At 30.9% G+C, this 12,319-nt stretch overlaps 1 protein-coding gene across 1 annotated transcript; it reads right to left on the bottom strand.

Annotated features, from left to right (window-relative positions):
- Nucleotides 1-4,269: 4,269 nt before the first annotated feature.
- LOC139517946 (signal recognition particle 14 kDa protein-like) lies at nucleotides 4,270-12,289 on the bottom strand. Its single transcript, XM_071309505.1, has 5 exons — nucleotides 12,173-12,289; nucleotides 8,477-8,549; nucleotides 7,311-7,417; nucleotides 6,443-6,475; nucleotides 4,270-6,027 (listed from the first exon to the last, which is right to left on the bottom strand). Exons 1-5 carry the CDS (start codon nucleotides 12,191-12,193, stop codon nucleotides 5,932-5,934), a joined length of 330 nt encoding a protein of 109 aa, XP_071165606.1. The 5' UTR covers nucleotides 12,194-12,289; the 3' UTR covers nucleotides 4,270-5,931.
- Nucleotides 12,290-12,319: the final 30 nt, after the last annotated feature.

Below are 12,319 nucleotides of genomic sequence, written 5' to 3'. Positions count from 1 at the left end.
ATCACTCAACTTTAATTTTTGTCATTTTCTTTCGTTTAAGAGTAGATTCATGGTATACCGCCATCTTGGATTGTACAATCACAGTACAAATTCGGTCTAGTTATTTGCCTAAATCTGCAAAATTGGAAAATTTTCGATATAAAGAAAACTTGTTAATTAATTGTATTATACAAAATATTTAACAAAGGTCAATTTCTTTGGTTTTAAAATCATTTTTTTCAAATATGTCATTTAGGGTGAGGTAACTCTTTTAGTACAAAATTTATACTGGACTATTAATAGGGAAATTTTTTATTTTAACTTGTAGCAAGAAAACAAGTTCGGTGACACCATGTTTTGTTTTTATTTTCTTAAAACATATTATAAAACCTATCTTCTCATAATTTATTTCAAAATTCTATCTCATAGAATTTGTTTATGCACACATGTGTTTTTTCATGAACAAACTAACCAGATTTTGGCAATTTTCAACAACTCATAGCTTGAAAAATAGCACTGTTACCCATGCTTTTTATTAAATTTTTGAAAAGAGTATAATAGTAAAATCTTCATTTTGGCAAATTATAAAAAAATTCTGTCTCAAAAAATATATACTTATGAACTACCTTAAGTGTCCAATTTCATCGTAGTTTGTTTTTTTTGGGGTTAAATTCAGCATACTAGTATCATAAAACCTTAAGAATTAAAAATTTTATGAAATCAAACAAAATTTTAATTTTAATTTTTTAGATCTTACTTGAAAATTTTTTGTTGTTTACAGTTTATCTTTATCATTAATAATATTCAAGATGATAACCAAAAACTGCGAAATTTCCTTAAAGTTACCAATTTAGTGGCAGCAACCCAACAATGGGTTATTAGATTCATCTGAAAATTTCAAAGCTGATAGAATGTGACCTTGTTAACACTTTTACCCCCATACAGATATGCTCTAATTGCTTTGGTTTTTGAAATACAAACCAAAAACTGCATTTTAACCCTATGTTCTATTTTTAGCCGTTGTGATCATTTTTTTGACGAACAGAAAATAAAACACAAACTTTATTCTAAACACCCTAAGGATCATTCAGCTTAAGTTTGGTTGGAATTGGTTCAGTGGTTTCAGAAAAGAAGATTTTTGAAAGGTGGAAAACATGATAAACAAATTGTGTAAAATTGTCCTTAATGGGCAATAACTCTTTAAGGGGTCAATTGACAATATTGGTCATATAAACTTATTTGTAGATCTTACTTTGCTGAACATATTTGCTGTTTACAGTTTATCTTTATAATTAATACTATTCATGATAATAACCAAAAACTGCAAAATTTCATAAAATTACCAATTTAGTGGCAGCAACCCAACAATGGGTTATCAGATTCATCTAAAAAATTCAGGGCTGATAGACTGTTACCTTATGAACACTATTACCCCATGTCAGATTTGCTCTAACTGCTTTGGTTTTTGAGATATAAGCCAAAAACTGTATTTCACCCCTATATTCTATTTTTAGCCATCGCGGCCATGTTTTTTGATGAAACCGAAAATAAAACACAAACTTTATTCTAGATACCCTAAGGATCATTCAGATTAAGTTTGGTTGGAATTGGTACAGTAGTTTCAGAGAAGAAGATGTTTGAAATAGTTTACACCAGACGGACAACGACGGACGCCAAGTGATGGCTAAAGCTCACAGTTCCTTCGGAACGGTGAGCTAAAAAAGGAAAAAATTCACAGCATAAAAAAAAATTCCTTTGATCTTTTAAAACACTTTTTGGTTGTTTAACTCAAATCTTCAACAGATATTTTGTAATGTTAACTAGAGGGTCCAAGGACCCTGTGTCGCTCACCTGATATTTTTATTTACAATTGATGCATGATAAATGCAACTGTTGTACTGTCGTTTAGTTTCAGAGATATAATACTAAAAAGTGCATTTGAAACCTGTTTTATTTCAGCCATGTGGGCAGGCAGGGTCATCATACACAGTGGTCCCTGGATATCCTAGTGGTGATTTAAACCAAGTTTGTTTAAATTTGACAGTTGTTTCAAGGGAGAATTTTGTAAAATTTATCTAACGAGAAATGCAAAGTAATGAGAAAGTTGTGAAGTTGTTCTGTTGTTGCGCAACCCCCTGCTCCCCCTTTGCCAAAAAAAACAAAAAGGTAATAAAAAATTATCATATAAGGGCAATCTATCCTATTAATGATTTCTGCAAAATTCAGTTGATTGTGCAAGGGTTGTATAGCCAGCCGAGGTCGTTAAAAACTCTCTTTTGTTGTTGCAGATAGATCTTGACCTGATAAACAATTTTACCACATGTCAGATTTGCTCTAAATGCTTTGGTTTTTGAGTGATAAGCCAAAAACTGCATTTTACCCCTATGTTCTATTTTTAGCCATGGCGGCCATCTTGGTTGGTTGGGCGGGTCATTGGACACAATTTTTAAACTAGATACCCGAATGATGATTGTGGCCAAGTTTGGTTTAAATTGGCCCATTAGTTTCAGAGGAGAAGATTTTTGTAAAAGATAACTAAGATTTCCGAAAAATGGTTAAAAATTGACTATAAAGGTCAATAACTCCTAAAGGGGTCAACAGACCATTTTGGTCATGTTGGCTTATTTGTAGATCTTACTTTGCTGAACATTTTTGCTGTTTACAATTTATCTCTATCTATAATATTATTCAAGATAATAACCAAAAACAGCAAAATTTCCTTAAAATTACCAATTCAGGGGCAGCAACCTATCAACGGGTTGTCCGATTCATCTAAAAAATTCAGGGCAGATAGATCTTGACCTGATAACCAATTTTACCCAAGTCAGATTTGCTCTAAATGCTTTGGTTTTTGAGTGAAAAGCCAAAAACTGCATTTTACCCCTATGTTCTATTTTTAGCCATGGCAGCCATCTTGGTTAGTTGGCCAAGTCACCGGACACAATTTTTAAACTAGATACCCGAATGATGATTGTGGCCAAGTTTGGTTTAATTTGGTCCAGTGGTTTTAGAGGAGAAGATTTTTGTAAAAGATAACTAAGATTTACGAAAAATGGTTAAAAATTGACTATAAAGGGCAATAACTCCTAAAGGGGTCAACAGATCATTTTGGTCTTGTTGACTTATTTGTAGATCTTACTTTGCTGAACATTTTTGCTGTTACAGTTTATCTCTATCTATAATAATATTCAAGATAATAACCAAAAACAGCAAAATTTCCTTAAAATTACCAATTCAGGGGCAGCAACCTATCAACGGGTTGTCCGATTCATCTAAAAATTTCAGGGCAGATAGATCTTGACCTGATTAACAATTTTACCCCGTGTCAGATTTGCTCTAAATGCTTTGGTTTTTGAGTTATAAGCCAAAAACTGCATTTTACCCCTATGTTCTATTTTTAGCCATGGCGGCCATCTTGGTTGGTTGGCCGGGTCACCGAACACAATTTTTAAACTAGATACCCCAATGATGATTGTGGCCAAGTTTGGTAAAAATTGGCCCAGTAGTTTCAGAGGAGAAGATTTTTGTAAAAGCTAACGACGGACAACGACGACGACGGACGACGGACGCCTGACGCCAAGTGATGAGAAAAGCTCACTTGGCCCTTCGGGCCAGGTGAGCTAAAAATGCCATTCTTACTCCCTCAAGCAAAGTTCCCCTATTCATTTTATGTATCTGAATATAGTCTCCAACCAAGTTATAAACCTTTTAATCTACACAATCAAATTTTATGGCTCTAATTGTTCCTATAAAATACTGCGAAGTAAACAACCTCAAAATGTCAGACCTTAATTTCAAGTCACATAAAAGAAAATCCTTTTCAATTGCTATGCAGTTTTTTAGGTGATACTGTAGAAGTTTAAAGGGACACGAAGTGAAAACAAAGGAGGGGTGAAAGATACCAAAGGACCAGTCAAACTCATAGATAAAAAATAAACTGACAAAGCCATGGCTAAAAAAGAAAAAGACAAACAGACAAATAATAGTACACAAGACACAACATAGAAAACTAAAGACTAAGCAAAATAAACCCCACCAAAAACTAGGGGTTATATCAGGTGCTCTGGAAGGGTAAGCAGACCTTGCTCCACATGGGGCACCTTTGTGTTGCTTATATTATTACAAATATGGTAAAAAGCTTCATTTGGTAGTCACATTCGTGAAAAAGGAAGGGGATTGTAGTTACAACATAAGGAACATTTCCAATATCATCTGTGAAACGATAACAACTAAACACACTATACTTTGATGATGAGTATTCAAAATAAATCATGAAAGGCAAACAAAGAATATTAAACAAATTTTAATTTTAATTTTTAAACAGTTTTGTTTATTACTTAATAATAGTTTGTGTATATTTAACCTATCAATAACATTCATCATGAAAAATGCTTACAATAAAATAAACTAGAAAATGTTTATCCACACATACTTGTAGTAATTTTTCTTTTCAATATAATAATGGTGTATGATTCTGATGAAAATAAAGGACCATACAACCAAGGATTAGTACTATACAAATCCTTGATACAACTAATATAATACATCAGATTTTTCTGTTTACTCAAAACACCTCAAACTACCAATAAAATGACAACAGTTTTCCTTAATAAATGTTACCTTCCTGATTATTCTACAAATCACTAACATCAACTCAATGTTGTCTATGGTTATAAATCTCACATATGCAACATGTACATCACAATATTTTCTATGAAACATGAAAACTTGCTACACTTTACAGATGTCAAACCTGTCAATTAGGACCTCATAAACATTAATTTCTGCATCAATGGAAAAAAAACCTGCTATAAACAATTGTCTGATATATGATATTCTTCAATATAAGTCTGTTACAATAAATTTAGACAAATGTGGTCTGAAAGCAATAAAATAATAAAAATCCAGAGCATAAATTAATTAGCGCAATATTACATTTAAGGAAATTACAAAAATAATAAAACAAATCTTTGGTTATTGTATTTCAACCTTTTAGGAAAATTGTTGATTAATTCTAAAAAAAAAAGTAGATGATAATATTTTCAGAAATCACTAGATTCTATGAATTTGTTTTCATAAACTGTTATTTATAGGAGTTAACTGTTTGACTATTTGAAGTTTTAAACAAATAAAAATTGTCAAAAATTCCTGATATCTGCCAACATTAATAATTATCAAGGTAAAATTGATGACAAATATCTATTGGTAGCTTTTTTTTAATTGTTTATCTATTTTTCATTAAGTTTTGATTATGTAAAAAAAAAATTATGAATAAATGTATAAAACATCACTTGTATACCTCTATTTATTTCTTTTAACACATATGTTTTAATAAAATGCTCATAAACAAAGCACAACACAACATATATCATATCCTTTTAAAGTTACACAAGATTTTCTAACTGCTTTGATATTAATTTCATTCAAACAACCTTTCATACATCATTTCACATCATACACAGTAATATCAACTCTCATTGCACAAATTCTCTTTCTATCTACAAAACTTAACGTCTCATTACATAGAAATGTGTAGCTTTTAAAAACAAAGTTGACACAATTATTATTATAACTGTTTTGCAACATTAGGAAAAAATTTCCTACTAAATATTTTACTTCAACTGTGAATCTTTGAAAACATTATAGGTCATCATGTATGATTTTTGTTTCATAGGGTAGGTCATAATTATTTTCCTGAATAGATCTAATTTCTATGGTTGTAAAATATTAATTTGATGTTTGTTGACTAATTTCTATTAACAAGTTACATAAAACAATCATAAAAATCTAATGAACAATCAGCTGTTCTGATGATTATAATGTAAGGAGAGCTTAATTCACATTTATATATTAACAATGTATGTTCTATCACACAGATCAAGAGTTCCTTCCCTTACCAATCCTGAAATTTTCTATTATATAAAACAGTAAGAATCCTGTTATATGATATGATTAATGTGTAGCTTTTGACTTTGATTTTCCTGTAGCAGATTTCTTGTCTTTCTTTTTCAATCCATCCATATTTCCTTTCAATAAGTTAGCATAAGCCTGCAAAATAATATTCATTTGTTAAAACATTGGACCATATATCCGGTTCATATCATATATATGAATATAAAATCCATTATATTTATATTAGCAATAGTTTAAATAAAGCATCAATGAAAAAGAAAAGAACAATAATTTGAACCTTGATCTGTGTTTTGTGGAAATAATTATTGTGTATAAATTTCATAACATTTGGTTATGGTAAACTAAAATGAAAGAATAGAAACAAAATATTCAGCAATTTTTCCATTTGTAAAGTGGCATAACTATTCAACAATAAAAGTGACACCACTAAAATTCAAACTTGATCTGTGTTTTGTGGATGTGATTATATTGTTAATAAGTTTCATAATATTTTGGTTGAGGCAAAGTAAAGTTAAAGAACATAAACCAATTTTGGGACGTATGTACATACCATTTGAAATTTGTTAACATCCTTTTGACTGACCTGAAATATATATAAACAGCATTAAAATGAGACAAATACATGTATGTCCACCTTAAATGCAATGAATTGTGAACATATAGATCAACAATACCAGTATTGAATTAATGGTGGCATTGAAATACTATAAACAAATATATTAGCACTAATAGTTTTAACATTTAGCTTTATCTTGTTGTCTTTGTGTCAATTGCATTTGGTGGTTTCCTATCAAAGCTGAAGTATTTATATAAAAGAAGATCCTGGCTGGATAGATTATCCATGTTTTATATTTGTTTTATTTTTTCTTCGAGAAAGTCAGGTGAAGAAAATCCTCAAAAAATAATGAGCAAATGAAATTGGTAGTAACACACAAATGCTCACCTTCTTCTAATTAAACCATGTATAATACATATGATAAAATAGTTTTATATCAATAAGAGATGCAAGATTTAATCTGATAGATAAAAGCCTACTAAAAACTATCATTTTCCATGCTATTCATCTTAACTTACATTTGTGTATTGCTAAAATTTTGTGAGTGTGCATGTTTTATGTGGTATTTATAAAAGGGGCTCATCAAGATATAAAATAAAATACATGTATAGATATATGTGTGTATTTCAAATATTTGTGACAAGAAATTTTTAATGTTTCAGACTTTTCTCTTGTTTATTCAGTGATTCCTTAGGTCTACATTGTAACTCTTAATTGGATATTTGGTCAAATGACATGTTATTTTTTTCATTACTTAAACAACCTGTAAATGTCTACCAGCCTTCATGTACATAATGAGTAACATCCAGTCATGACCATTCCGTACAAATGTGTTAGTAATTCTTACATAGCCATTACTTACCACTGTACTAAGTTTTTTATTTCCCAAAGAGGCTCTGATTAAACATTTAAATTCTGTTGGATCTGGGAGATTTCCTTTTCTAGGCTGTGGCTTTGTATGACCATCCCCTTAAATGATCAAATTTATTTCTACATAGAAAATAGGACTCTATAATGTAAATAAGAATAACAATATATGGAAATATACAAACACTTACTTTTCTATTTATTGTTTTTCATTTTATCATGTTAAGTGTATACAAGCTTTTCTATTTATTGTTTTTCATTTTATCATGTTAAGTGTATACAAGCTTTTCTATTTATTGTTTTTCATTTTATCATGTTAAGTGTATACAAGCTTTAATAAGAACTCTAGTTTTTTTCTGCTGTTATAATTTAATGATTCACCTTTTGTATTTCATAGTTAAATCATGGTCATTTTATAGTATACTACAGTTAAGGTTTTTCTCATTACTAAAGGTCTTATGATAACCTGTTATCAATTCACATCTTTGTTTTTTTATATGTTGTTCATGGTTGGTAGTTGCCTCTTTTTCAATCAAACCATGGGCCACATCTCTTTATTTCTATATTCATATATTCAGTAATAATAAGCACAGTCAATGGCAGTATTGATTCAGTGAAAATATCAAAAGGATCACAATTCAACGTCAACAGTTGCAATTTTTCTAAACAGTTCAAATGGTGCAAATGGTATATAAAAAGGAAAAAACTTTAGATATTGAATTATAACTTCCATATACACATAATGTCATTACGCTTAAAGTAACAAGATATCAAGAAGTCATTGAACCATGAACATCTGGTCATGGTCAACTGACATGCATGTATACCAAAATAAGACATGCTAAAAAATCAAGTCTTCTACATATAATGCTTATTTTTTGAGTATGTACAGTAATGCATGTTATTATTGTGTTTATGTTGTCTATATATATGTGTTTATATTCGGTCAAAGCTTTTTCAAGCCTGTGTTGTCATGGTTGTATACAATGTACATGTAGTTTAATAAATAAAAAAAAATCTTATCTTACATTAAATTGAAACACATAAATTTATAAATGAATTGTTCAGTTTTCCTATTCAAAAATTGAAAATTATAAAAAAATTGTCTTTTGAACCCTTCTTTCACAATTCTTCGTAAAGATGAATCTCTTTTAAACTTACATCTTTTCATTGTTAACATCAATGAACCTGAGGATTTTCCTTTCTGAAACATCTTTGTCAGTTCTGTTAAAAACTGAAAAAAAATACATGACTGTACAAACTCATAATGATAAAGAACATTTTGTAGATTGTTTCACAATATCTAGTAAGATAAAGGATTACTCAAATTTATAACACTAGTACTGTATAACATAAAGTTTGGTGCAATTACAATATCAGGGAATGACAGTAACATGTATTGACATGCCTTAATTACAATATCAGGGAATGACAGTAACATGTATTGCCATGCCTTAATTACAATATCAGGGAATGACAGTAACATGTATTGCCATGCCTTAATTACAATATCAGGGAATGACAGTAACATGTATTGCCATGCCTTAATTACAATATCAGGGAATGACAGTAACATGTATTGCCATGCCTTAATTACAATATCAGGGAATGACAGTAACATGTATTGCCATGCCTTAATTACAATATCAGGGAATGACAGTAACATGTATTGCCATGCCTTAATTACAATATCAGGGAATGACAGTAACATGTATTGCCATGCCTTAATTACAATATCAGGGAATGACAGTAACATGTATTGCCATGCCTTAATTACAATATCAGGGAATGACAGTAACATGTATTGCCATGCCTTAATTACAATATCAGGGAATGACAGTAACATGTATTGCCATGCCTTAATTACAATATCAGGGAATGACAGTAACATGTATTGCCATGCCTTAATTACAATATCAGGGAATGACAGTAACATGTATTGCCATGCCTTAATTACAATATCAGGGAATGACAGTAACATGTATTGCCATGCCTTAATTACAATATCAGGGAATGACAGTAACATGTATTGCCAGGCCTTAATTACAATATCAGGGAATGACAGTAACATGTATTGCAATGCCTTCATTTTAGTCAATAAGGAGTGAACCTTGACATACAATGTACATGTAGAGACAATATTTATGAAAAGGATAACCATTTTACTATTTTTCCAAAACAACATTGACAGTATGCTTTCTCAAGACTTTCATGTAAATATGCAAATTTCTATGCTAATTTAAGCCTTGAACCTTTCTAGCCAAACATGATAACAATCGGAACACACTCATCCATTCAGCTTATTTGCATCGTTAATGAACCATGTGTTCCTATGGTCATTTCCGTGTAATTTAATTTGCATAAATCAGGCCCAATAATGCATCATGCCTTACTTTCTGTTTATTTTTTGGTTATGTGACAATATTTCAAAATGAAATTTAAAATGCTGGAATTGATGGGTAAATGCTAATAGTTATAGAAAACAAATAAACGATAAATTGGACATCAGAGCAATCTGGACTATACATGTACACCTTATCGCTATTTCCTGCTGACCAGAGAATCTGTCCCACTTAACTATTGACGTCATACAATAATTGCTATTCCATTGTGGTGTCAGATATTTTGTATTATGATGTCAAAATTTTACTGGAACCTGTGTGATATCCAGTAATGACTAATGGCAGACAAATACACCTTATTGATATTTGTTCACCATTACTCGACTTCACACAGATTCCAATAAAATTTTGACATCATAATCCAAAATATCTGACACCACAATGGAAAAGTGATTGTTGTATGACGTCAATAGTTCAAGCAGGACAGATTATCGGGTCAGCTGGGAATAGTGATAAGGTGTATAGCGATAAGTAGACCTAATAGGGCTCTTCACGGTTAGTTCGGCCATATTGGATAGGGGGCAGATTTTCATAATAGAGGTAAAAATGGTGTGAAAAATACGGGAAAACATCATTAAAACAGAGCTGTTGCTTGGAAACACACATAGGATTTCCCACACTTTCATACCATTTCAACCTCCTTCCAAAAAATCTGCCCCCTATCCAATGTGGCCGAACTAACCGTGAAGAGCCCTATTCTTCTGTCTCTATAATGCATATATTTACTATTAATTTACTGATTTTTTATTGATTTTGATTTTTTTTTGGTTTTTTTTTTTGTGCAATATAGAGACAGAAAGCAGTGCCCAGATCGCAGATAATCTTCTACCTTTTTGCATATGAATATTAGGTTATAATTAGAAATCACTTGTTAATCGTATAGAAGGTAGAAGATCCTAGTTATCGGAAATCAAGGTTGATTGGTCGACATATTTCAAGATGTCAAACTTGCATAGAATGAAGGTAGAATGTGTTGAATGTTGAAAAAGTGGATTATCTGAACTCAGAAAGGTCATTGGTCCTAGTAAGGTACACGAAAACATAGAAAAATATGTTTATCTATAAGTGTATACATGTACGAATGTCTGACAAGTACAAAAAAAGCGGAAAATGAGAGCAAACAAATTGTCCTTGATCTCCTGTTTTGAATGGGCACTGCTTTCTGTCTCTATATTGAACCATCAAAAAAAAGAAAAATAGAAAAAAGCAAAATCAATAAAAAGCAAATGTAAATTAGTAAATATGTGCATTATAATATGGTTGATGTTTACCAGGTTGGGAACAAACCCTCGATATGGTAATTATACCTGTATAGAGGGATAATCCTTCTATAGAGGGGTAAAATTATCCCTCTTTAGAGAGATATTTTTGTTTAGACTGGATTTAAATCAATATAGGGCAGAATGGCATTCTCTACTTATCATGGCAGTAACTTGGAACAGTTGATGCACCAATTGATGTACTTAATTTAATATGCAAATGCCCAGTTTGATGCTTATCTGACTAAATATAAAATCTATTGTTCACCATGATGGAAAGTAAATTTTTAGTAAAGTGCATATGTTGATGCATATAATGCTAGAGATTATATGGGGACGAAGTCCCCTATTACAGTAGAAAATTCAATAAAAAAAAATAATTTTAAAATCGGGAAAATTTCCCGAATTTTTCATTGTACTAATGAACTCAAAAGCGTTTAATTTATTTTTTTTGTCGAGTTTTTTAATTTCCGGATCTGCGCAGAACACATAACTCTACTTCCTTCTTCCGGTCTTGTTGTCGTGAGACTTTGATTAGTCTAGTAAAATATAGGAACTCAAGGAACACAATACCAATATATTTCATTTTTAATCATTCTTTGTCTTTGGTATGAATAAACGTTATCTGATGCATTGCGTTTCTTTGTTTACATTGAACATGACGTCATAACTTAAATAACGTCACAAGTAAAATCCTTTACATTGAACATGACGTCATAACTTAAATAACGTCACAAGTAAAATCCCTAACAACAGAACCAAAATCGGAAACGTTACGGTATTTCCGTTTCTTTTTTTAACAAATATTTAAGTTACAAAAATTAATTTAAACAAACTTCGTCCCCATTCACAGACCTGTAATGCCTGCCTCATATTAGCCAATATAACTAGAAAATGCCATTCTGCCCTAATTTGCTTTAAATCCAGTGCAAACAAAAATACCCCTCTATAGAGGAATAATTTTATCCCTCTAAAGAAGGATTATCCCTCTATAGAGGTATAATCACCATACAGGGGGTTTGTTCCTGTTTACTGACTTTGTTCATGTTTACTGAGTTTGTTCATGTTTACTGAGTTTGTTCATGTTTTTACACTCGTAAATCTGAAGAAGAGAAAATAGCACCAGCATTAAAAGTAGTTGTAAATGTACCAATTTCGACAAAATAACTCAATATTCCTTAATCAGTGTGTATTACCGTATCGTTTTCTAGCAACATCTTGTACTTTTGACAGGTGACTGCGTGGATAGATCTTCTGTTTAAAGTTACAAAAGCTAGTTTTATGCCGCTGGCCAAACCAAAAATGTAACATCAATTTTGATTGGTCCAAAAATACACGAAATT

The sequence above is a fragment of the Mytilus edulis genome, chromosome 3, assembly GCF_963676685.1.
Source record: "Mytilus edulis chromosome 3, xbMytEdul2.2, whole genome shotgun sequence".
Lineage (NCBI taxonomy): Eukaryota > Metazoa > Mollusca > Bivalvia > Mytilida > Mytilidae > Mytilus > Mytilus edulis.
Note: the sequence above shows the minus strand (reverse complement) of the source record. Positions and strands in the feature narration are given on the sequence as shown.